Raw genomic sequence first — 26885 nt, 5'->3', positions numbered from 1 at the left:
CCGTGGTGCGGCGGTGCGGCTGGCGGCCGGGGCTCCGGGCCGCTCTCCCGCCACCACGGCCCCAACCGCGCCTGCGCCGCCGCGTCACGTGAGCGGGCGGGAGGCGGGCGCGCCGCGGTCACGTGAGGCGGGGCGGGCGCGGGGGGGTGCAGCGCCAGGCGGGACCCCGGCCCGGGCGGCGCCGGTTCTGCGCGGCCGGAGCCTCCGGTGAGTGCGGCCCCGCGCTGCTCCGCCGCGGCCCTGCTGCTCGTCCCCTCCCCGCCCGCGGCGTTCCCCTCTTCCCCCGCCTCGGCCGCGGGGCGGACGGAGCCAGCACGCAGTTCCTGCGGGGCTGTCCCGGCTCCCTGTGCCCGTTGTCACGGCGGCGGGGCCGGCCCGCCCGTGGCTGCGGAGGGCGGCTTTGCCCGGCGCTCCCCGCGGGAAGGCGGCGCGGGGCTGCGCTACGTGTCCCCTGGGCGCGGCGGGGCCGGTGCCGCCGCCGCTGCCCGAGCGCCCCGCGGCCGGGGGGGCTCCGGCCCCGGCACAGCCGCTGCCGCCGGGCCGCGGGTCTCTCCGCTTCGGAGGGGCGAGGGGTGCGAGGAGCCCGCCGGATCCGGGGCAGACGGCGCCGGGGGGTCATCCCGGGGGGCTCTGGGGGTGCGAGCAGCGCGGGGTGCGGGGCTGACTCGGCGTTTCGAACAGACCGCCCTAACGCGGGCTCTGGGTCGAAAACGCGGCTCCGAAAATCCCAGACGGTGTTTCCTGCTCCGCCGCTTCGCTCTGTGCAAACTGCTCCCGCATTCCTTTTTTTTTTTTTTTCTTTTTTTTCCTTTTTTTTCTTTTCCTTTTTCCCAGGTCCAGGCGAGCGCCGATGCTGGAGTCACATCGACGCTCCTGTGGTTTCTTTGGGATGCAGCCAATGCCAGAAGGTTGAGTGGTATCAAACAGGAGCTGAACAGAAGCATAATAGGCTGTTCTTATCGGGGACAACCGCACCTGGGATCTCCTGGTACACAGTGAGTGTCCTCATGGACTTGAAAAACTAGCTCTTCTGTTCCTGATGATCATCAGAGAAAGACTTGTAGTGAATTTGAATGCACAGGCCACTGAGCCTCTTCTACAAGGTCCTTTTTTCAGATCTGAGCTGCCTCTGAAACATCTTACTTAGTGTTTTGCCTTGCGACGGCAGCGCTCTGTGCACAAGTGCGTTTTTTCATATGTTGTCGCTAAAAGGATAGTGTAACCATTCTGGAGAAGGGCAAATAGTTGTGATGCTTCAGGGTAAAATCTCATGAAAATGGGCAAGAACAGACCCAGTTTCGCTGTTGCCTCTCTATCCATGCTCTAGAAATTGCACGTAATTATTGAGAGTGTAAAGTTCCTTAAAATCTTTTATACAGTCACTGAAGATAGCAGTAAAATTTAAAACTCGTTAGAAGTGAGATGTTTGCAATGTGTGCCTTTTTATATAGAAATAAAGTGCCTCAGAGCAGTTTCCATCGTCTGCTGACCAAGCAAGACTTGTTAAAGTCTTGAGCAACATGAATTACAACCTCTTCAGAGTATCACGTAGCTGTGGCAGATATGTCATAGATGTGCAGTTTCTCTGGTGATAAAGCATCATATATCTAGTCATATCTTCCAATGTATCTGTTTGCCAATGAATGTAATAAAACCTTGTTATTTTGTATTGGTCCAGATCTCCTGTAACCCGTTTTCCAGCACTTTTGTTAGCGCAAGGATGAGACATTACAGCTTTTTCCTTTCTTGCTGTCTTTTGCTCTTTTTCATAGGTCTTTGAAGACTTTTAGGGACAAGTCCCTTTTTCCATTTAACGTAATTAGTAATTTAGCTTTCTGCTGCCATAAATAAAGCAAGCTATAAAGTAGGACTCCGCCATTCAGAGGCTGTCATTTAAATCTGACATTCTGTTTCTGCTGTTTATGTAATTTTTTTTTTCTTGCCTAGCTTTGACCTTTTTTAGTTTCAGCAGCTATAAATTCAAGACACTTATATACATATATATATAACTTTTGTGAAAACTGGGGTTGTACGCTTGGCCAGAAACGTTGTGTTCTTCCTCAGTTGTGTATCCTGACCCTAACCAGGCACAAAGCGCGTTTGTGGTGCACAGCGCGTTGCTGCACTGTGCCGTCTGGGTTAGCTCAGATACCAGAAGCACTAAAGTGGTTTTTTTTGTGAGGTGAGCTCAGAATCTGCGTTTTTATCAGTGCTAACTTAATTTGCATTGCTCATATTTTCTTCTTTCCTTTTTGTTAGTTTGAGGTGGTAAACAACTTAACTTTGACTTCGTCAAATCTTATTTTCCTTCAGATATTTTGCTTACAAAGGCTACTGTTAGTAGATCAGAAAAAATGTTTTAGAGAGATGGATCTTGAGTTTCTCAGTCACTTCGTGCCTAATCACTGCTTAATTTTCCTTTCTATAGGAAGAAGTTGCTGTTGGAACTAGAAATTATTTCTGTGGCTTAATTCACTTAATAGAAACACTGGCTGACTTTCTTCAAGAAAAGGGAATGTTTGGATTTTATCTTGTGTTAAGCCTGAAGTCATACTTGAAAAAACATACGTGGACTTACATCTATTGGCAAATATCGTTTTGGTTTTAATTATCTTTTTTCTGTCACTGGGCGTTGCTCGTCCACAGGTAGCCTCCCATGTTTGGTTCTGCTCTGTTGCAAAGCCAGATTATTTTTAGGGCTCTGCTGCTCCGTTTATGGTATTGATATACAAACAAGGAAATACTGCTGCCTTGTGTACTGCAAAACACGGGCAAAAGGGATGGAAGAGGACAGAAAATCGGAATTTCTGAAGATATTAAGCAGTAAACAGCATAGTAGAGAATACAAAAAGCTTTTTCAAATTCTGTTGAAAGCCATGTCTCTTTGTAAGCCACTTTAGATGATATTGCACAGCCGCAGTAGTTGAATTGAAGCCTTTTGATTAAAGGGCAGGGAGGGACACTCCCATTTGTTCCCACTGTCAAGTCCTAAAATTCTTTACTAATTGATGATGAAGGTCTTTATAGATGGAGCAATGCATTGGCTAAGAGTAAACCCATTATTCTTTCCTAAAACATTGGCATCTCACTTAAAATAACGTCTGTAATAACTTGGAATTACAAGTTATTTATTAGTAGTCATTTGCCTTGCAGTCAGTGGTAATAACTGAGATCTTCAGTGTCAGCTTATAAAATATACGTTGTCGCCTAGAAAGCTTTTTAGGTGTTAAAGAAGTGTCAGATTTGTTGAGTGTTTCAGCTGCATCTTGCCAGAGCCATAACCGTCCCCTGCACAGCCAGGTTCTCGTCTGTGCTAGTGCATATATGTACGCACGTGTATATATGCATTATTTTATATGTACATATAAATTTTTTAAAATGGGGGGAGAAAACATATATATGGAAGGCAAGCGTGAGGAAGTGGGGTGTTCCAAGTTCAAGGCGTCGCTGTCGTACACAGGGGTTGCTACACAGCCCCATGGAGATCTTTCAACTTCCGCAGCCATTTCCATGTGAACTTGGTAAAATATTAACACGTATAAGGAGACCTAGGATCAAATCGTCAATATTTGTACACCTTTTGTGTGTATCTAGTCGTAATTTATTGGTGTAACAAGTATTTTTCAGGCTGCTTAGTCATGAGCCTTTCTTAATGTTTTCAGAGGGAGGAAATTATGACAAAATACTACTTTTAAGTTTCAGCCAAAGTATTTCTAGCAGGAAGCACTCCTGAGGGAGGCAGCGCGTTGGAAATTACATAGAATATAGCAAGGCAGAACACTGTCTCAGATGTAAGCATGTATTGGCTTTTAAGTTTAACTCCTTGTCCTGGGCATTTTGTAAGGGGAGGAAAAAGGATGTGATGTGCGTGTTCTTACAGCCCCTGGTTACTGGCCCTGCGCTCTCCTGAGAACAAGGTCTCTGTCAAGCATCAGGAGCACTGGAAATCCAGGCAGATCTTGAGAAATCTCAGTAAGGCTGTGCAGAGGATGAACGTGCCGTTTCTCAGTTTAGTGTCAGTAGTATGATGTAGCTGATGCGAAGAGACAGTATTGCTTAGAAATGGCTCATTTTCTGAGCCTTCCTTGTGGAAGAACTGAGGTAACCAGTAAGGATCGTATTTCAATACGATGACATGAAAGCACGTATTTTCCTGGGTAGCTTTATAGTGGTTTTAAAAACATGTTGTTCCTCTGAGTGTGCAGGTGAGCCTGGGAAAGGACCTGCCATATGAAGTTTGCTTAAAATACACTCTTCTGATGCCCAATTCTCTTGTGTGGCGGTTCTGTATTTGCGTCATGTGTGAATATTTACCTATAAGTATTTGTGCCTGTGTTTCTAATAACTCGGGTCTTGTAAGAACAGGTGAGAAGCGAGATCTGCGATAACTCTGCAGGTAGGGTCGTGGCAGTGGAAAAGGTTCCTACGTTGTTGCACATGGCGTTCAAAGTCCTTACGACTGCGAGGTTTCCTCCATGCCTTGCCGAACATTCCGGTCATTAGCCGTGCTTATCGTTAATGTGTGCTAATTCTTCGTTTGTCCAGTCATTTACCGAGTAGCTCTCAAACAGAACTCTTACTGCCTATCAGAATACAAAGGTTCACGCCGCAGTTTAGATGAATTAGCTGGTCATTTAAGGATTTTAGGAGACGCATTAGGAAAATAAATCTTTAAAATCGGCGTCTCGTGCTATCTTTCATGTTGTTTACATAGTTACACTTCCTTTTTTCTTTTTTGACCTGGAAATTATAGTAAAATTCACCCGTGGGTTAGTGGGTGACAGAAATTTGCAATGTGTTCCTGGTTCTTCACACAAAAGGAAAAATATATATTTCATCTACTGGAAACTTCACTAATTCAGAGGCTTATACTGTCGTCTTATTGATTGAGCTTCAGTATTTAGTTTTGTGCATCAGTGAGGTAACTGTGTTTCTACGATGAACCTGCCTTGTATTCTTACACAGTTTCTTGCATGTCTCAAAGCAAAACCAGAGACTTTCAGACTGTTTATAACAGGCAGCAGTTCTGAAATGCCACCAAGGAGCAAGAAAACTAATTTTATTAAACATTGTTAATACTTCGTGTAATTTAATTTTCCAAGATAAGTCCATGGGGTAAAAAAAAAAAAAAGTGTTAATCACATGCTTAACTTTAGCTGTTCAGTTAATCATCAAAATTTGCTGTTGCTTCCACTGCAGCCAAATATTAAGCAGTTGACTGTGATCATTTTCCTGGTCACGAGCCTCCCTGGCATTGGAAAAAATAATGCAAATTTTCAAAAGATTAAAAAAAAAACAACCTAGAAATGGCTTCTTTTGCACTCTTTTCCCCTCTGTTACTTAACAGTTTACGCATTGGACAAAAGAAGCCCTTTGTATTAGTTATTATTTCTATAAATTAAGTTCATTTACATCCAGTCATTTTTTTTTTTCTGGGCTTATTTTTGTAAGCAAAAATAATAATCTTCAGAGGGACAGAAATTAGACTTTTCCCAATGAGGTGTAGAAAAAGCTTGATTTGCTTCTTGGGGCTAATTTCAATACCACTTGGTTTTGCTAGCATAGGATAATAGATGAGATGTAAGTGTGGAAGAACATGAACAACACCTGTGGCTTCCACGCCGTCCTCTTTTGTCATAGCATTCCAAGAGCTGGGGTCTCTCTCACTTGCTTCTCCCTGTAGTTTCATCTCACACACAGCGGATATTTCAAAATTCCTAGCGATAAATACCTGAAACTCTCCTTCCCATTCAGCTTTGCTCAGGCTTTGACATCTTCTAAGAGTTACAAGCGGCCACGTACATCGCCTGTTAAACCCCTGGTTTGATTTCAGCTTTTGTGAAATGATCTAAGAACAAATGTCTTGTTGTTTTTGGCCAACAGCAATGAGAAGGCTTGAGTAGAACTTCACAATGGAGGCAAAATCCGTGGTCATCGGCGTGGAGGGGATGACGTGCAATTCCTGCGTTCAGACCATTGAAGAGCACATCGGGAAGATGAATGGTGTCCATCACATTGAAGTAAGTAACGCTATCGCTATTTCTTACAAAGCTTTGTTCTTATATGAGAAACGGTGATAAAGTATGCACCATGAGAGGAAGATGTGTGGAAGCAGTATATTCGGTACGTTTCACAGGACGCTGATGTTAGAAGTGCTTTGGTGCATTTCTAGTACAAGAGAAAACCAAGTGCTTGCTTTACTGCAGTGGGAGCCAAGTCGTTATATTACTCTTAAGTGATTTTCTGCCTTACAATTAATTCAGTGTTGTGAAGTAATGAGAGGAAAAAAAAAAGGTAAGAACAGTACATTTTAAAATAAGATAAAGCACAAGCCCTAGAACTTACACTGGTAAAAAAAGCAAGCTGTGCTTGTCCTTTCTACTGAATAAATGTCAGGATTTGCTTACAAGGCTCCGAGCTTTTTCTTTCCAACGGATGGTGCACAGAGGTCACTTGCACAGTTTCAAAAGCATTCGTGGGCTTGAGGTGTCCAGTTAATCATGTGGCAGTTGACTCACCATGGAAAATAAAGCTGTTTTGTTGTGGTTTGTGAAATAAGATTAGTAGGTAATCCAGGTGACAATGGTAAGTATTGCTGGCACTTTCAAGCATTAAAAGTTTCCTTTTTACTCTCTGTGAGGAAATGAGAGAAAGAGCAGCAGAACTGTATTCTTGAACTGTTAATGGAGCTACTTGGTTTACCTTTAATCCAGACTTCCTTGGTCTGACTCGATTTTACTTTTTTTTTCCTTCTCAACTCAGAGGAAATATCAATTTTTTTTTTTTTGTAGTATTTTTCTGTCATGGGCAAAATATTGGGCTGTAGAGTATCTGAGGGTGAGATGATTATTCCTACGCAATACATCATTTTACAGTAGTTTTAATAATGGAAACCATTTAAAGCTGGGAGATTCCTGTTAGGTTTGTGACCCAATCTGTGCTAGAAACAATATTCCTGACAATAGCAGCAGCACAATGTTCCAGAGTTTAATTACTTAGTATCTAGGTTCTGAAATGATGCTGTAACATTCTGCAGTGGTTGATTTTACGCTAATGCAAATAATATCTTTCTGTTTCCTCAAAAGATCGTTTAAATTTTAGTGAATTGGTCTCAAATGAACACTGTCCTTCACAGAACAGGATACACCATCTTTTAATTTGGGGGGCCATGTGAACGTGACCTCTGGCTGATTTTGAAGGGCTCGTTGTGGTGCAAAATTCTGTACAAAGGGAAACGATGCACCGGTTGGTAGAGTTTCCTTTTGCCCGCAGTAGGTTTTCACGTGCACGCGCAGAAATTTTGGTGAACAGCGGTAATATTTACAAGATGCATCACCTTTCATCTTCCTCCAACCGTAATGGAGCTTTAAGGTGACACGTTGCTCTGACACCAGAACGCGGGGTGGCTGAACAGAGAGTTTTGGAAATGGGGGCGCCGCTGTTCCCGTGTGCGCGCGGGACGGCCAGGCGCGTCGCTGGGTGTCCGCCAGCGGGAAGTCAAGGCTAAAAGCAGCCTGTAAAATACCCCTAAATAACCTGACCTCAGAACCGCACCTTTCTCCCTTATTCTAACAAAAGATTTAATCTTGGCAACCTCGCGTTTTTATTGTTTCAGCTGATTTCTGAGAATGTGCAGATGGCTTGAGATAGGAGAAGGAAGGAAGAGACGTTCACCCTTCAACTTGATTGAAGACAATGTGCATCCCATAGTGTCTTTTACATAAGGAATGAAGCAGGTTTTTAAAAGGACAGTATTAAGAGTTTTGTCTTTAGGTTTAAGATAAATACTTTTTCCCAAAGCTGAATACTATATCTAAAACTACTCTTGGCAAGAAAATATATTGTAAAAACTTATAGTCCTATTCTACTCAGACTAAGAAACTTTTTAAAGGTCATATTTCATAATTACCCTCATTGCAGCATCAGAACTTCCATTTACCCAGATCATTTGTCTCAGAGAAATCTCTGAGAATAGTTAAACAGAGTTTCGTTTAGTGATTATGAATGAGCTCAGCAAGGGAGATGAATGTTAGATGACTAATACAGACAAACACAGCTGCTTTTGGGCTATTTTGCCTCCAACTGCAATGAAACCAATAAATGTCCATGTTGCTAATTCTGCTAAGGCCCATAATTGGGACCAAAATGAAGAAAGGTGGCTCTTAAAGTGATTTAGCTGGTCTAATTTAATCATGACTCTGGTCTTTTGGTTGTACCTTTGCCCAGAGGAAAGATAGAATTGAATGATTACGCGTTGGGCCTCTGGCAGCCATTGGCTTTCCCTTTTGGAAACTGCGGTAATTGTGTTTGATATATCTTCAGTTGGGAGCAAATTAAATTGAGGGTATTTGTACCATCTGACGTGAAAGGTTAGTACCAAATTAGGACATCTCTGGATCACCCAAATGTACAGGGAGAGGAAAACAGTTTCTTTAATGTTTGTCATATGTCAGATTTCAAACCTGAATTCCGTTCTGTGAAATCTGATGCACTTTATTGCTCATTGGAAGTTAGCAGCCTGTGCCTAAGTTGCCTAGAAATACTGAACTCCTTTCATTGCTACTGACATCCGTGGGTTTTTTCAAAGAGTGTTTTCTTCCACCCTTGCAGCCTCAGGGTAATTACTACTGACTGCAGAACTGTACGTGTGATAAGAATTTTTTCCTGTGGGCTGTTTTGCTGTTGGGATTGGATTGGGTTTGTTATCGTCATGCAAGAGAGTTTGGCTCTGGAGGTTTCGTTAGGTGTGTTGATGCTGGTCGAAGTAAAAGTGGCCAGACAGACTTGTAAAGGATTCTGAAACTGGTGGGGGAAAATCAATCTGTTCTTGCTAGTTGTGTTGTGACACGGATGAGAAGTTACTTTATGGTGGCTCTTGGTGTGGCTTTAGTCTTCAAGGTGAGTAGCAATGGATAAAATTATACTGGACAAGTGTTACTAATGTATGCAAATAAAAGCTGTTTCTAGTCTCATGCAGGGCATTAGTTCTCATCTCTTAGTATCACGGTTTGCTAATTTTTTTTTTTTCCTTTGCAAGGTATCTCTAGAGGATAAGAATGCAGTCGTCATTTATGACTCAAAAGTGCAGAGTCCAGCAGTGCTGCGGGAAGCGATACATGACATGGGATTTGATGCTGCATTAGCCGATTCAAACCCACAACCTGTTTTACTTGACACTATTTTTCTTACAATTCCTACTCAGTCAGCTCTAACGTCTAAACAGATTTGTGGCGCACTGCTAAAGAACAAAGGCATAGTGGATGTTAAAATGTCCGCGGATCAAAAAACCGCAGTGGTGACTTTCATTTCTTCTGTTACAAATGGCAAGCAGATTATCCACATGGTCCCAGGGGTAGATTTAAGTATCTCCGCGCCCGAGGTGGCGCCTGGAGCCGGTGAGGATGCCAGCTGGCCTCAGGCGAGCAGCGTGGTGCTGCGCCTCAGGGTGGAGGGGATGAGCTGCCACTCCTGCACCAGCACCATCGAGGGCAAGATCGGCAAACTGCAAGGGATCCAGCGCATTAAAGGTAAAACCTTGGCGTGTCTTTATGTAAATTGAAGCTGACCCTGCTGTTACAGAAAGCTACAGAAAAGTGATAGAAATCTCTAATACCAGATGGATTTTTTTTCTTATTGTAATTACTATTTGTTTGTATTTTCTGTTCAGTTAAAACAAACATTGGCATATATGTGATTGTATCTAAAAGGCAAGACAATTATCTTGATGAACACAGACATGGCTGTTCATCATTCCAAAGGGATGGTGTTTCCTTTGCCATAACCAACTCATTCTCACAGATAACTTGCTTAACATCATTTTTCTAGTCGTCAGTATCACACAAGTTTCAGAAACTGCAAATTCATAAATTGTTAGAATGTGACTTTGCCTCACTGGTTGTCTAGTTGCAGAGAAGAATAGATTTTACATACTTTTTCTTAATGTCATTTCAAATAATGGAGCAAAAGCAAGAACAGGTGTGAAGTTACCTGTGTAAATAGCTGTGGCATAATTGTATTGCCACAGACCCCTGATAAAAGGATAAATTTAGTAAGCAATAGTAGTGCCATTTGTATAAGTACTGGGGAAAGAACAAAAAATTGAGGAAAAGAGGAGCTGAAAATTGTCGTAGTACTAGACAAAAAATGGTTGAAGAACTAAATTGTTTGATATTTACTAAACCAATTAAATTTCCTTTCTGTTGCACTTACATTTCTGGGCATATAAAGCATTCTTGGAGAGCTTTGACAAGATCTGTTGCTCTTAGGGCAATAATGCACGCTTATTTTTGCTGCTTAATTTTCAGTGTCCCTGGACAATCAGGAAGCTGCTGTTGTCTACCAACCTCACCTAATTACAGCAGAAGAAATAAAGCAGCAAATCGAAGCTGCGGGTTTCACAGCATCTTCCAAGAAGCAGCCTCGACCCCTCAAGCTCAGTGCCATTGAGCTGGAGAGGCTCCGGAACGCTCCGCTCAAAGGCGCCGAGCTCGCACCGAAAGAAAACTCCACCGGGAATGACACACAGACAGTCGTCTTCAGAATCGACGGCATGCACTGCAGGTCGTGTGTCCTCAATATTCAGAGTACTGTATCGGCACTCCCGTCAGTAACAAGTGTAGTTGTTTCATTAGAGAAGAAGTCTGCTGTTATAAACTATAACCCAAACTTAATTGGCATAGATGTGCTGAGAAAAGCCATAGAGGCCGTGTCTCCAGGGACGTTCAAGGTCAGCCTTCCTGACGAGGGTGAGAACGTTGCGCTTCTCCCCACGCTGGCGTCTCCACTGAAGTTGTCTCCCCCGGCTTCGAGGGACGCCGGCCAGCCGCTCACTCAGGTCGTTGTGATAAATATTGAGGGAATGACTTGCAACTCTTGTGTTCAGTCCATTGAGGGAGTCCTGTCCCGAAAGGCAGGTGTAAAATCTGTTCATGTCTCTCTCGCAAATTGTAATGGGACTATAGAATACGACCCTCTACAAACATCCCCAGAAGACTTGCGATCCTCAATAGAGGATATGGGATTTGATGCATCTTTGTCAGGTAATGACATATTCGACTTTTAAGCTTAAAAGGATTGTGCAGTTCTGCTTGGGATTTGGTACCCATGATGGAATCTAGCAGTCGGGCTATACTTCTTGCTTGCCAAGAGAAGCTTTATATCTTCGCTGTCAGTGAGATAATTAAATATGTGTGCACTTCCTTTAGTACATTGCATTAATTAAACATTATTGAGATCTGGAAATACAAATAGGTCAAATACCGATGTTGGAATGGTACTCCAGTTTGTTACTGTATAACATCCCCCTTCCCTCCTCCTTCTGCCAGCTCTGTGGAAGCTCCGTGTCTTGATTCAGTAAAACTAAATTTTAAGAAATACAGTATGTGGGCTATTTTACGGCAACAGCTGAAGAAGTGGTCGAGTGCTCCCATCTAATTCCTTTCATGCTGCTCCTGCATAAACATAGCATCTCCTGAATTGCTGTAAGAAGCGGTTGTCTGTAGTTTGAGAGCCCGTCCCTAAGGTCAAAACCACTGACTTCACTTACAAAACATACACTTGCTTACAAATTTAGCTTTGTGCCCCAGATTAAGTAAATAAAATTGTGTGTAAAACTGAGGTTGCAATGCAGAGGTTTGGCTTGCAACCTACAGAAGAGGTCAGAGGATATGCAACAGAACAGATGAATAGTAGCAAATCAGTAAGTTAATCAGTGGCCCAACCATTTGTCTTGTTCTGTTAACAAGCGGATGGATGAATCTGATTGACAAGGCGTGTACAATTACCATTTCTTGGTCTTGATTTACAGCAACATGTGTTTGACTGGTATAGTACCAGCTCGTGCCTCATTGCAATGGCTTTTCCTAATGTCACGGATTGCAATCTCCTTCTCAGCAGAGGCAGAGCTACCTGTGGCGATGGCTCAGCCCTCGCCCCCGCTGCGTCTGGAATCTCAGAAATCCGAACCTCCCTCCAGAGCGTCGCCAGCCCACCTTGCTGGACAGGAGGCAAAGACTATCTCCAAGTGCTACATCCAAGTCACGGGAATGACGTGTGCTTCGTGTGTAGCCAACATCGAGAGAAACTTGAGAAGAGAAGATGGTAAGAGATGCGTCAGTGTGATCCAGGACATTTCTAAAGGCTGCTTTTGGAGAATCCGTCTAGCTGTTGTACAGCGTTTTTAATGGGTGGGTTGTCAAGAGAAGCACCGTTGCCGGTGTGTGTCCCAGGTGAAAAGAGTCTGCTCGCCCCCGGTTCGTAGGATGAGAACAGTGGTGGTGTTGCTGCTCCGGCAGGCTGGCTGGAGCCCGCCTCCAACAGCAGGGGTTGCAGAGCTCCAAAGAGAGCACGGGGCTCAAATGTGGATCCTTCTGAAAGTAAAAAACATCTTTTGTACTGTAGGGATGCGTCCAGGTCTGCAACTTAAAGGCAGAGGTATACATGCCTGTGTTAGAAAGGGAACTCTTAGAGACAGTGTTAATATGGATTAAAGAGCCATAAGTTAATTTTAGCTCTGTGAGTCAAGGCAACTATGTCAGTGTTCTGTCAATGTGATGATTATATTTGCAGGAGCAAATAGCTGTGATGTAATGAAGAGTCATTAATGTAGACTGTGTTTAATTGTTGTAATGAAGGCAGCTGTATTCCAACTTAACCTGGAATTTATTTTTTTCATCCTAGAAAATGGGTTAATAGAAATCCTTTTCACTGAATGTACAGTACGATTGCACATTGTTGGATCAACCCTTTCTCATACATGATCTCTCTTGAAGAAAAGGCTTTTAGAAATGCTAAATGCAGATCAGAAAAATATGCAGAGCTGTATTTTAGAAGAACTTAATTAAAAATAGATCACCTTTTAATATAGCATAGGTTGAACATTTGTAATTAGACTTAAAAATATGCAACTCATGTGGAATAATACTTTCATCTGTCACACCTAGGCTGGGATGGTTCTGTTGCAGTGTTGATGCATCTTCCAAAAACAATGATGTTTTTCTTTGTATGTACCTACAATATGGCAGCTTTCTCAATTTCAATAAATTGCTGTTGTGCCGTCATGTTACCGTAAATGCGGTGTTTTTCTTCAACGTGATCTGCAATTCACACATTTTATTTTCTAGGAATACATTCGATACTTGTTGCCTTGATGGCAGGGAAGGCAGAAGTGAGGTACAATCCTGCTGTCATCCACCCTTCGGCCATTGCGGAGCTCATACGGGAGCTGGGCTTTGGAGCTACTGTGATGGAAAACTATGGTGAAGGAGATGGAATTCTGGAGCTTGTTGTAAGCTACTAATTAAAACCAACTACCCCTGTCTTTATTACTTTTAACTATTGGATGTGCCTTTGTAAGCATCTACTTCTTAAAATGTTAATTGTACGATAGAGCTTAATTTACACAAAATAAAGTACAGGACTACATCAGGTATGTATCACAAACTCCATCTCGTCCTGCAACCCGTGCTGACTCGCTGCACTGAAGTCAGAGAATATTCCTGTGTTTTTTTGAGTACGCTGCCCATCGCAGGAATTCCCAGCTCTGAGCTCGAAGAGCCAGCAGAGCTTTAGCACAGCTTAGTAACCTCATCTTTGCTTAATAACCTTGTCTCTGCTGCGCGTCATCCTTAACGAGAGCGCCCCATCTCACTGCCTCAAACCCCAGAAATATGCAATAAGTAAGTCGGGATAGTTATAGGCACTTTTCCTACTTCTTAAGATGCATTTACTGAGTAACCTGTGATTTTTGGTAACAGAAAGGAACCTTTCTTTTACAGGTGAGAGGAATGACCTGTGCTTCTTGTGTACACAAAATAGAATCGACCCTCATGAAGACTAACGGGGTTTTGTACTGCTCGGTAGCTCTTGCGACCAACAAAGCACACATTAAATATGACCCCGAGATTATAGGTCCTCGAGATGTTATACAAGTGATCAAGGTAAGTTTCATGAAGGCACCAAGTCTCATGAAATGTCCAGTGTCCTTTGACAAGTTGCACACCCCAGAAGCGGAAGAGAATACTATTAAAGGAAAAAATTTCTCTTTTCTTCATCTGCTCCGTTCTTAGTGCAGGTTTCTGCAGATAATACGTGTGTTCTGGCTCAAAAGCAGTGCTCCGTTATGACTTTGCTTAAGTTTTTACACAGGAATACTAGGAAAGCCAGGCTGTGGTAGAGTTGAAGATACCACCTATATATTTGTCCTTCAATTTCTCTACTTCTGTGCTTCAAGAATGACCATTTTGGAAAGCCACACTTTAGAATAGCATTTTAATGTTCTAGAAAGGTTGATTTCTACATCAGATTGCTTTTCTTTCTCTGCAAGGTAACAATAGTAACAATTGTATCAGAAATGTTAATAAAGTAAATCAAATGTAAGGCTGGCACCATCAATAATCTGGCAATAACTTTATGTGAGCACAAAGTGTCTTTAAAGATTGACTGTTCTGGTTTTTTATTGTTATGCTTTTTTTTCCCCTCAGGATTTAGGTTTCACTACTTCATTAGTCAAAAAAGATAGATCTGCTAGTCATCTGGATCACAAACAGGAAATACGGCAGTAAGTATTCCTGAACATATCTAGATTCCATAAACATCTTTGATTCTTCTTTTTTAATCAACAGTAAAGTTATGATGAGTGTTCAGTCTTGCTAACTAAAATGTTATCCAGCACTTGACTCCAAAACAATCATTTTTGCTTTTTTTTTTTTTCTTTTTTAATCTGAGGTGGAAAAGGTCTTTTGTTGTGAGTCTCGTTTTCTGTATTCCTGTCATGGGGCTGATGATTTACATGATGGTTATGGACAGTCGGCTTTCGGATGCTCACGCGCATCACAACATGAGCGATGAGGAGCTGGAGGCCCTTCACTCCTCGATGGCCCTGGAGTACCAGCTCCTGCCAGGATTGTCTGTTATGAATTTTCTGTCGTTTTTACTCTGTGTCCCTGTGCAGGTAAGTGGGGATGTGACACCTCCTAGTCTGTTGGGCTTAAACACTCAAAATAGAAGGCGGTGAAGCGATTCCATTTGACCAGTGACTGTAATGCTGATTCGAAATGCTGTTGAGGTTGTGATGGCCAAAATAAGTGGTGCCGGGGGCCAAGGTGGTGACCGCAGCCCTCGGCTAGAGCCGGGATTGTGTGCAGGAAGAGGTGGAGAAGGCAAATAGCACAAATAAAATGGGTGTCTCCCTCTCTTATGGAAACGCTGCTGCTGTGTGTTACAGATGTGGGTGTAAAATACAACCGATGCTCTCATTGCAGATATTCGGAGGCTGGCACTTCTACATCCAGGCCTACAAAGCACTGAAGCACAAAACTGCGAACATGGACGTGCTCATAGTTCTGGCAACCTCCATTGCGTTCGTCTACTCGTTTGTTATTCTTCTGGTTGCAATGGCTGAGAAAGCAAAAGTCAACCCTGTCACTTTTTTTGACACGCCTCCTATGCTGTTTGTGTTCATCTCTTTGGGCCGGTGGCTGGAGCATGTTGCAAAGGTAAGGAAAATGAAAGCCCGTGATGTCTACGAGCTTCAGGACGCTAAGAATAATTTCAGAATGTTGCGTATCTTTAAAAAAATTCCTGTGAAAAAGCTTCGTTAGGTTCTTCTTAACCTTCTTTGTTGTAAAATCATCTTCAGTAACTGCACTAGTGAAAATATGAAATGACTTAGTATAAGTCTGTTTGCAGAAAGTGTGTTCTTAATAGGGTAAATTGCAACATATGCCGTTGTCATTTACCCAGCAATTTTTTTTCAATAGCATAGTCAGAAAAATATGAAAATTATTATTCTAGGGTAAAACATCAGAAGCACTGGCAAGACTAATTTCATTACAAGCTACTGAAGCTACTATTGTTACCTTGGGCCCTGATAACGTTCTTTTAAGGTATCTTGCTTTGTCATTTGCTTTTTATGTTGTTCCTTTTTTGTTGTTAATATGCTTAATTTACAGACAAGTGTTACCATTCTATATAACTGTGAAGCAAATAACTTCAGATTTGCTGGCAGATTTGCCAGATGTAAGTGTTAAAATGCAGAAAAAATAACACTGCTCTAATTTGGTTTATTAGAATCTTGTTAATTTTTGCAAGAAAATGAGTGGATTTTCGCCACTGGAAAGTAAATACAATTATGATAAAATAATTGTAGCGCTCTTTAAAATGGCCTTTCTTCTGACAATGTTCATATACGATAACGATGTCAAGCAATGGGATTATGCTTTGTGTATAGCGACAAGTCCTTTCGCACGGGTAATTCAATTAACAGTCTCTTTGTTAAAACACCACATCATTCTAGTGAAGAGCAAGTCGATGTCGAACTGGTTCAACGAGGTGACGTTGTCAAAGTGGTCCCAGGAGGCAAATTCCCAGTGGATGGTCGTGTTATTGAAGGGCACTCTATGGTAGATGAATCTCTTATCACCGGTAAGCATTTGCTTTTTGCAAATGTAAAAATGTTTCTCTTTTAAACGAATCTGAAGAAGGAAAATTGAAGCTGATGTTATCCTCATTCTTCTAATTGCATGTTAGGAGTTGGTAGCTATGGTAATATTGCTGGAAAAGATACCTCAGTGTCTGCTGTTGACCTTTCCTTAGGTGAAGCAATGCCTGTGACTAAAAAACCTGGCAATACAGTTATCGCGGGTTCTATTAATCAGAATGGGTCACTGCTGATTTCGGCAACCCACGTTGGAGCCGATACAACTCTTTCCCAGATCGTTAAACTTGTGGAGGAGGCCCAGACGTCAAAGGTAGAGTATCATCAAATTAAGCCTTTGGGTTTTGTCTTGCCGTTTAGGCCTCAGCATGCCAATTCATTTGAAGAGTGGTTACAGTTGTTTAAATTTGAATTGCAGTTGCATAGTGAAGTATCTTGCTGAATAAGAACCTTGATATGGTCTGTTGCTCCAAGTCTTATCGTCTTATTAAATAAATAGGTAATTATAAAGTGCGGTGTGCCAGATGTGCGGCAAACAGAAGCTGTGATTATGTCTAAAGGCACAGAAGAGAGTAAGTGTCATGTTGCTGGGGCTGACGTGTGTTTCTCCTTCCCAGGCTCCGATCCAGCAATTTGCAGACAAACTCAGTGGCTACTTCGTTCCTTGTATTGTGGCTGTCTCTGTGGTCACCCTTTTGGCCTGGATTATAATTGGATTTGTGGATTTTGAAATAGTAGAAAAATACTTTCTGGTAAGTAAATATTTCGAGTGTTTAAGGAGACTTAAAAATAGCTGCAATGGTTCCCTTTCTGAATTATCCTTGCGGAAAGTTGCTGACTATAGATATTGTTTTATATTTTTCATATTAGATATATTTTTATAGTATATCACTCCTACGTTTATACTTAAAGAGAATTCACAGTAATTAATCATCTCCTTAAAGTTAGTATTAAAAGAAAAAGTTAATAAGAAGTAAATACTAAACATCAAAATTTCCCAATTTCAGTTCCTTCTCTGGGAAAGTAAGTCCCTCACGTCACGACCTCCAATTTAGTATGTTAGTGTAGCTCTTTGTGAATTAACCTTTGAAATCAGTGGAATTCGATATTCATTACAGGTGCCAGAGGAGGATCAGCATCCGAACTTGCACCTTAGTGTTGCTTAGGTCACAGGTTTCTTGGTTCATGACCGTTTCTCATTAGAATCTATGAGTTTCCAGGAAAGCAATCTTCATATCCTCTTTCTTCGTTACTGTATATATTGTTGATAGAGTAGCTTTTTTCACATTACAGCATAAAAGAGTTATAACGCGGTACCTTAATTAGGAAAATATCCTATAAATAAAACAGATCATGGACATATGCAGCATAGAACAGAACTTAGTCATTAATTTAGTCATTAATCTTAGCCTCTGCATAACTTGCCTGTGCTGCGCTTTTTAATACTTTATGTATTTGCAGAGTTTTTTAACAACAAAGGCACTGTGTAGTTGAACACGTCGTTTCTATGGTTCGACTTCTTTTATTACTAAACCAAACCTCTGTCACTAGGGTTACAATAAGAGCATTTCCGCGGCCGAGGTGATAATCCGCTTTGCCTTCCAAGCCTCCATCACGGTGCTGTGCATCGCCTGCCCCTGCTCGCTGGGATTAGCCACCCCCACGGCCGTGATGGTGGGGACCGGCGTGGGCGCCCAGAACGGCATCCTCATCAAAGGGGGAGAGCCGCTGGAGATGGCGCATAAGGTGAGGAGCGTTTCGTTGTTGTTAAAGAACTTCGAAGGCTGCTATCGGTGGCGCTTTGCCAGTTGCCACCCGAGCAGATCGTCCCGTGTACGCCAGCACGTGTTGTTGAGTGATGCCTGACCTGTACGTGTTAGAAAACCGCCTGAGGAAGCTGTACATTAAAGCTTTGTTCGCTGATGGAAGTCTCCCTGTTTTGCTGCAGGTCAAGGTGGTTGTATTTGACAAAACAGGTACTATCACTCATGGGACTCCAGAAGTGACACAGGTGAAGTTTCTAGTGGAGGGTAACCAGCTACCACACAATAAAATGCTGGCGATCGTGGGGACTGCGGAGAGTAATAGCGAGCATCCTCTTGGAGTAGCAATAACAAAATACTGCAAAAAGGTATGTTGTTTATGGAGGAAAAGAGTATGTTATAGATGAACTCTCTTGCCGTATTTAACTTGTATGAATAGTCTTGTGTTATTTAGAAAGTAATTGATGCATTCAGCTGGGAAGGCTGAAAATTGTGGAGCCACATAAATCACTTAATGCCATAGTAGATACACTGGATACTCAAACTTGCGTTTTGATGATTGAATATCCCTCTTCTCCTGTTAGAGTGAGTTCAACTGCACTTTATTTTGTGGGCTTTGTAAACGTGGCATGCTTTCATGTATTTAAAAATCTCCATTTGGGTCTTTTTTTCTTTAGGAACTGGACTCGGAAACCCTTGGAACATGTACAGATTTTCAGGTAGTTCCAGGCTGCGGCATTAGTTGTAAAGTCACCAATATTGAAGCATTACTCTACAGGAAAAATAAAATGGTTGAAGAAAACAATATTAAAAATGTGACACTTGTGAAAATTGAGGAAAATACAGATGAATCGGTGCAGCCTGCTTTGATTATTGATGCTGAACTACCAAGTAAGCTAGCTCTGGTTTATAGAGTAAAAATGGATAATTCATGCTTTTGTGTCTTTAGGGTCCTTGAGAATGAAGTCACTTTTTTCTGCCCTGGGGACCTGGCCTTGCATCAAGGCACATGTGAAACAGTTGGTCACTAGTTTATCTCACGTTCCACTCAGGACGTATTGATTAAATACAGTTTGAAGCTACATGTTGAATATGGGACTGGCAAATGGTACAGGAATTGTCTTTCAGCTCTCTTTTTTCCTTGGCTTCATCCCAAGTTACATTTGCTAGCCAAAATCCTGTATATTTCCACCACTGACTGATTTTTCAATCCAGAGCAGCTCATTGTTAGATCTTTCAATTATTTGGGGGCTGTTACACATAAGTTAGAAGCACTGAGAAAGGGACTCGGTCCTTTACTGTCCTTTAACCTGTGATTCTTGATCCGCTGACATGGTAACTACCCATTTAGGAAGAAATGTCAGTGTCGTTCTTGTCAAGAACACATGAAAAGATTGGTAGGGCAGAAAGTATTGAGAAAGACTTGGTTCTCTTTGGATTCTCTGTAATGCTATTTCGGCACATACTGGGAGAATGTGGGTAGGATTGTCTGGAGGGAGGCGTCCTGGTTCTCCGTATGACGGTAGGGTTGTATTTTCTCTCTTCAGCCGCTATGACTTCTCAAAAATACTCTGTTCTCATTGGGAACCGGGAATGGATGAACAGAAACTGCCTCCTTGTTAAAAATGAAGTGGATCGAGCCATGACGGAGCACGAGCGGAGAGGCCGCACGGCCGTTCTGGCCGCTGTCGATGGTAAGTTCGGTGCTGCCTTTTCTGTCCAGGGATTGGTTTGTCGACTATTTAAACAGAAAGTAACAAGTAGTCATGTCGTAGCAGCTATACTTGAAGCAGAACAATGGCATGAAAAGAGGCTGTTCGCTAGTTTTGTAAGATTTTTCATATGAGGAAGACCTCTTCCTGTCTGTTTTAGTGGAGAGGAGAGTTGGACATAATGCAAAGACTTCAAAGTGAGCAAAGGGGAAGAAAGATGGAAGGAATTTATTTTGTTGGACAGTCCACGCTTTGTATTGCCTTCAACATTTCTGCCCTGACACCTGTTCTTATTCTGCTTTTTATTGTTGATATTACTGTTTCTGGGAATGGCCTTACTGAATAAAAATCTTTATTACAAGAATTAAAGGTCTTTATTACAAACACGCTCTTTCTTTCTGTTCTTTTAGGAGTGCTTTGTGGCTTGATAGCTATTGCTGATACTGTGAAACCAGAAGCTGAGCTGGCAGTGTACACTTTGAAGAGTATGGGATTAGAAGTTGTCCTAATGACTGGTGACAACAGCAAAACAGCAAGATCCATCGCCTCTCAGGTAAACTGTTCCATTAATACCTGAGTTTGGATTTGAAGCTTGTTACAACCCACATAGAGGACGGATGTTGTGTCCTGGTGGTGTCGCTCGTGACTGGCATTGAACTGGTCTGTTGTGAAAAATGAAATGTAAACAACCTCAGAATAAGGGGGGAACTAAAGAAAAAGCCTTTTTGAATTGGAACAGCATCAGCTTTGAATTCAGAGCTGGTTTCATATCAGATGGGTTTGGTCTTTAGCTCATGAGTGATAACGTGGGTTTGAACCTTTCTAGTCACATTATTAGAGGGAAGAGCTTTGGTAGCTCATAGAAAAGCTGCAGGAGAGTTTTGTCCTCCTCTCTCTTTAGGTTGGCATCACCAAAGTGTTTGCAGAGGTTCTTCCCTCCCACAAAGTAGCCAAGGTGAAACAATTACAAGACGAAGGTAAACGGGTGGCCATGGTTGGAGATGGTATCAATGACTCCCCAGCTCTTGCGATGGCCAACGTGGGGATCGCTATTGGCACAGGCACTGATGTAGCCATTGAGGCAGCTGATGTGGTTCTAATTAAGGTAAGAAATAGGAGTACTTCGTTAAAATGGTACGATAAGAGGGGTTAGAAGGCCCAAGGTGTCCCGAATGATCCAGCCCACTGCTGAGGTGTACAGCTGTCATAAACCAGGAGAGCTGGAGCAGAGGTTGTCTTCGGGTTTGCTGAGGGTAGCGGTAATTATCCTATGGAGGAAACTTCCCGGTTTTCTGGGTACTACAAATTTTGGGGGAAGTCTGAGAGTGGGCAAAGGAAGAAAAAGTGACCTGACCTTTGGGAAATGTAAATTATATTTCAGTAACATACCACAGTCCCTCTGAGGTTACAGTCACTTCTTCCTGCATATCTACAACATCTTGACAGAAGTTGTGGTTGGTGTCTAAGCTGTACTGTCTGGTACTGTGTACATTATTTGGATTACGGTGACATCTGGAATAAGATTGGTGCCGATTGTACAGGCTCTGTGCAGACAAACTGGAGCAGCCTGCAGAATGATGACTACGTGTGGTCTGTTACATCAGCGTATCATAGTTAGCTTTAAAATAGGAGTGTTATGACGCTATGCTTTTTTTTCTGTCTTTGATTTCTCTAATAAACGTGTTACCTTGCAGGATGACTTGATGGATGTGGTAGCAAGTATAGATTTGTCGAGGAAAACTGTGAAAAGGATCCGGATCAACTTCGTCTTTGCTTTAATTTATAATCTCATTGGAGTTCCCATAGCTGCTGGTACGTGGCTGTTTCCCTGCAGTCAAAAGGTTGTGCTTAGTGAGTAGAAGACTGCAGTGATTTACCGTTGTGTGGAAGAGTATCCGTTTTCTTTATTTCTGACTTAGTAAGTGTAGAGTTCTCTGCCTGGGGACCTCGCAGTGGTATATCAAAATAACTTTAAGATAAAAGGCTTATGGGATGAGCCTGATCCTGTAAACAAGCAGTTTACTACAGGGCGGTCACTGTGTGCCTCCCTCTGAATTTCAGACTGCAAGTGGTGCACCCAGCTGTATTCACCTGCAGCTCTAGCTGAGGTAGAACACAAATATTTATTATATATTTGTCATTTAACACTAAACAAAGATCCTATTTATTAACATATTGAAGTACAACTAAAGTTAGACAGTCCATGTGAAATTGTATGTGTTAATATATGAATAATGCTGTGTTCCTGCTCTGAACCCACTGCTATTTTCTTTTTCTAGGTGTCTTCCTGCCCATTGGTTTGGTTTTGCAGCCCTGGATGGGATCTGCAGCAATGGCTGCCTCCTCTGTTTCTGTTGTGCTTTCTTCACTGCTGTTAAAAATGTGAGTATGAACAATTTTATGGTTCGTAATTTGGCTTTGAAGCCCGAGTCTTTTGCTTTGAAAATAAGTGTGGGACTATGACAGATTTCCAAGCTTTTTGAAGAACAGTTCAGGCAGGTCTGTGTTTAGCAGCAGTTGGTTTTGTTCTTGCCTGAGAAGAGGAATCAGTTGGTCCAAAGCGCTTCCAACAGTCCTGTTTAAAAAATATCATTTCTAATGTGAAGAGAAATGTACGAGGCAGAAGTGTGTTCAGAACTGAAAAACTCCCTCATGGCCTTTGTGTATTTTTGAGAAGTCGTGTCAGGACGTGGTGGCTTCTGAGACAACGCAGCTGTAAACCCCACACTCACAATTTTTGCTGTAATCAAACGAGGCGGCTGCATTTGTCATTGCGTTCCTGTTCCTTCTTCCCCGGTTAGGAGTAGCGTAGCGCTGCGGTGGGAATGCTACACATGACGTTTCAGAAGAAGAGTAGAAGAGGTGGTAAATGATGGCTACAGTGGTCCACTCTCAGCAGATACATTTTGCCAATATTTTTTGCAAATGCTCAGCACCGCTGAAGCAGTTAAATACTGAGTGATGCACGTCAGCTTTACCTGTGCTTCTGTGCCCCGAGTAAAGTGCTGAATCAGCGTCTGGTTGTATAGTAGCCTTGCAAAATCTGAAACTTGCATCACTGCATCATCAATCAAATTATAAATGTCTCTGGCTTGTGCATGATCATAGCATGTAGGCTGGTTTCTTTCCATTTTTTAGTGTACTTTATTTCAACCTGAGATGTATCGTCATCCTTTGTTTCGTTCTTCCTTAGGTACCAGAAACCAAGTTCTGAGAAATTGGAGTTCCGAGCCCGTGGCCAAATGAGGCACAAGAGCCCGTCGGAAATCAGTGTCCACGTTGGAATTGATGAGACTGGGACAGGCTCTCCTAAACTGAGCTTAATGGATCGAATCATCAATTACAGCAGAGCCTCTATAAATTCTCTCTTTTCAGACAAGCGTTCAGTGAACAGCGTAGTTCTTAACGAACCAGATAAGCATTCACTTTTGGTGGGAGATTTTGGAGAAGATGACGACACCGCATTGTGACAGACTCACCCCTTGCCTTGAAAAAAACCAACCAAAACAGCTGTCTACAAGTCTGTGCATGTACGTGTGCATGTCTGGAGGTCTCTTCAGGTGTATTTCTTGTTTGATGTAGAAAGCTAGTTTTTGCAGTGACTATCCAGGGTGGTTTTTTTTTTTTTTTTAAAACTAGTCTTACCAAAAAATGGTGCAGGCTCTGTTAGTGCTCGCAGACAGGGCTGTGTTACCGTTCCATGAAGCTTGCAGTATAGTCTGGTGTGGGCAAAATGTCAAAATACAGTTAAGGAAACGAAGGAACCAGAGACTTGTTTCCCAGCGTTATAATAGGCTACTTTATGCATAGTCAGGTTTAGTACTGTGTTTAAAAAATTATAACTTACTGCATCTGCGAAATACTAAAAGTTGTGTGTTTGCAGATAGATGTGCCTTACTCCAAACCTAGCGGGGCCCCTCTTGTTTCCGTAGCCTGCCTTCTACCAGAAATGTCTCCTCTCAAATGCCTTTTCTTTTTACAAACATCTGGTTCCAGCTTTTAGCGCTCCTGGCCTCCGATCATCTGGCTGTTAGTGATCTGGATTCCTGCGAGGTTTGGGGTTTGCTTTCAGAGCTCATCCTGACGTTCACTCCGCACATCCGCGCCCCGGCGCTCTCCTGCTCCCGCCGTTGTCTGCCTGAAGGTGGGATGGGTTGGGAGGTTGGTTCGTTCCCAGCTTCTCCTCAGCCAAAAACTCCTGCGCCATCTGAACACGGCGTGAATGTGACGTGGCATTAGCCGAGATGTTCCGCGTTTCGGAAGGCAGCGGTGCAGTCAGTGCTCGCTGCCGGTGTCTCCTGGCGCTCCTGAAATGAACCAGGAGAGTTGGGACGGGTGTCGTGCAGACTGCTCGTAAAATCTTGACAGTTCAGTCTTTACAGATATCTAACACCACCAAAGAACTGATTGTGTGTCAGATACTGCACTAACATCAGTTACTTGTAAAGACAAGTGGCCGCGTACCAGGAATGGTCCAGAATCCGCCCTGTAGGTTGATCCAAACCTCATTTGCTTGGGATGTTCAGATCCAGGCTTTGTGAATTGAGACAGTCTTTGTTACTGAACTGAAATAGCAAAATGTGGGGTTTGATCATTAAATCACTAATATTAAAACTATTCTCAGTGAGGAATAAAGGTGTTCATCACCCAGTAGCTACCCGTTTGTTACTTAATAAGCCTGGTTCTTTCAATCCTCTGCGGAGACAGCTATCTAAAGCAATTAGTAGGTTCAATAGTGTTGAGTTACATTATGAGATGCAGTCCATGGTGTAAACGTGTCATTCCATTTTGTGCTGGTAGGGGAGAAATGTTCAGATTGGAGTATGATACAGACACCTCTGTAATGTTCTAGTGTTTAACTGGAAGTCAGATGTCAGTTCAGAGAGTGTGTATGTAAAAAGTCCTAAGTCAATAGCTTTTGCATTTTATCTGAGAACTACCAGAAAAATATCGGTGTATGAAAACAGAAGAGTTGTGCTGTGGAATGTGGTGTTAGTAAATCAGTATATTTGTTATATTGCTATGAGGAGAACAACGACATTTGTTGCTGCCGCTAGTTTAAGAAACAATATTTCTGTTGCAGGATTTAGGTTCTTAATATCTATACATGAATATGGGTTATTTTTTTAATTAGCTTATGGCTATATGTATGTGTTGTAGTGTTGGGAAATGCTGAGACACGTCTCTGTAAAGTCATTCCGTAAGATGTTCTCAGTTTTCAGCAACAAAGCTGTTTCTTACAAAGCAGGTAGTTACCTAAAAACTGTTTGATCGTGTTATTATGATGGGTTTTTAATGCTTCACAACCATGCAAACTGTGTCCAAAGACTTCAGTTTTCTTGTTCCTCCACACTCATTTTCGGTGGCGTTCTTGGCAGGGTTCTGCAGATGAAAGGGAATTATTGTGTGTATTTTTGTCTGGGTTGTGCTGATGGGGGAGGACAGAAAGCAGATCCGCTCACACTTTCCCGTGGGAGGTCCAGTGCTGCAGGTGTTGCTTATGGTATATATGGCACGTAAACAACAGACATCACACTCTTACTGCAGGAAATACAGTGATTTAGGGTTAAATTCCTGATTGGTAGATAAAAGACCTTGAAGAATTTGTTAAATTACTTCTGAATGTGTTAGAGCGCTGTGGCTTCGGCCTTTTTTTGTCCGCGTTGTACGTTGGCTACGTGTTTACGGTGGCTTTTATCACCGCTTTGCCAATACAGATGTGTTTTTCTAGGCTCTTCCAATTTTCTGTGAAACCTGGCAGTGGATCCAGGTAGAGCAAAATAAGACTGTGCTTTTCAAAATGAGGATACGGAGTGCGGCGCAGAGGTGAGGATGGGGGAATGAGGAGCAGCGGGACGCTGGCCGAGCGGGAGCGGGGCTGCAGCTCCTGGTGCCGTTGGGACCAGACTCTAGAGAGGGGAAAGAACTGAGCCACAGACCAGCGTTAGCCCAGGAACGCACGGGTACGAGGCGGTCGTGATAAACCAGGCTGGAATCGAGGTGAAGGTGTCCAATGCCAACAGCTGGCAGGTTCCAAGGCGGCTTCTCTTGGCGCTTGGCTGGGTGGAAAGCAAATTGCTTTCATTTCTGGAAGAGGCTTGTGTGAAGATGCCAGGAAGAGCAGCCACCGGGGCTGACTGACCCACAAAGGCCTTTTAAATCCAGTTTTACTCTTCGCGAAAATCTGTCTGTGCTTGTCTTTTGAACTTGAATTTGGTGCCTGGTGTGTTTGAGTAACGTGTAGCTGATTAAGAGATTCAGAGTTCAGAACTTTGGAAACAGGTTTTCTGTCCAACACTCCCCCCTCCAAAGGTGTGACATTGACTACGGAATGTTTATCTTGTGATTAAAATATTATATAAGGTGCTTTCTGTTCAAGAACCAAAATATTTTTCAGTTTGAATGTACAGTGCAAGTGAAATAATGTGGGAGTGAAATGTTTTCCCAAATGTAAATGTTTTAATATGTAAATATGTTACTCCTGTTGGAGACAGTTTGGATTCAGGAATTTAAAATATCACTTGGAAACACAGTTACAAACAAAATTTTATTACTAGTTTGTGTATTGTAACTATTCTGTAACTAGCTATTTATAAAACCTGTGCTCTATTTTAAAAAAGTACATATGCTTGAGGCTTTAAAAATTGCTCTTTGAATCTTACCAATAAACTTTTGAAAGAGTAGACACTTGAAATTTTATGTGAAAAGGAATGTGAAGCTGACAAAACACAATGGAAGCAAGCAAGTATTTTTATTTATTAAAAACTATGTTTATTTTTTTGCTTAGAACTTCCAACAATATGTTTTAAACTTGAGAGAGGTTTTTTTTTAATTCAATTTTGGTATGAAGAATGCAGAAATGAATGCTGTTGTGGAATGTTAATGTAGTGCTGTGGCATTTCTTTACATCTAGAAACGCGCATCTTCGCACTCCCTATTCTTTTAAGACTGTGCCTCCGTCATTATAATGGCAAT

The 26885-nt window shown here is 42.4% G+C and overlaps 1 protein-coding gene across 2 annotated transcripts; it reads left to right on the top strand.

The window, feature by feature from the left end:
- The first annotated feature begins 129 nt into the window (after positions 1-129).
- Positions 130-26885, top strand: ATP7A (ATPase copper transporting alpha). 2 transcript variants are annotated; one of them, XM_065643014.1, is made up of 24 exons: positions 130-207; positions 835-995; positions 5884-6020; positions 9038-9527; positions 10305-11039; positions 11896-12099; positions 13122-13285; positions 13776-13937; positions 14481-14557; positions 14725-14950; positions 15261-15494; positions 15793-15884; positions 16295-16422; positions 16594-16748; positions 17053-17187; positions 17987-18181; positions 18384-18566; positions 18876-19089; positions 19746-19892; positions 20321-20463; positions 20812-21015; positions 21605-21722; positions 22190-22292; positions 23104-26885. In XM_065643014.1, the coding sequence occupies exons 3-24, from the start codon at positions 5913-5915 to the stop codon at positions 23378-23380; spliced, it is 4494 nt and encodes a 1497-aa protein (XP_065499086.1). In that variant the 5' UTR covers positions 130-207; positions 835-995; positions 5884-5912; the 3' UTR covers positions 23381-26885. The 2 variants fall into 2 exon arrangements, with proteins under 2 accessions (XP_065499086.1, XP_065499085.1); XM_065643013.1 differs by having other exon boundaries at positions 11893-12099.

Source organism: Caloenas nicobarica, chromosome 12 (assembly GCF_036013445.1).
Source record: "Caloenas nicobarica isolate bCalNic1 chromosome 12, bCalNic1.hap1, whole genome shotgun sequence".
Taxonomy (NCBI): Eukaryota; Metazoa; Chordata; class Aves; order Columbiformes; family Columbidae; genus Caloenas; species Caloenas nicobarica.
The sequence above is the reverse complement of the archived record's forward strand: the minus strand, read 5'-3'. Positions and strand labels throughout refer to the sequence as shown.

Excerpts from the sequence above, each read along its gene's own strand:
- ATP7A (XM_065643013.1), top strand. The coding sequence starts at position 5,913 with ATGGAGGCAAAATCCGTGGTCATCGGCGTGGAGGGGATGACGTGCAAT. Across the intron at positions 6,021-9,037 it reads ATGGTGTCCATCACATTGAA|GTATCTCTAGAGGATAAGAA; the intron begins GTAAGTAACGCT and ends TTCCTTTGCAAG. Across the intron at positions 16,749-17,052 it reads AGGAGGCCCAGACGTCAAAG|GCTCCGATCCAGCAATTTGC; the intron begins GTAGAGTATCAT and ends TCTCCTTCCCAG.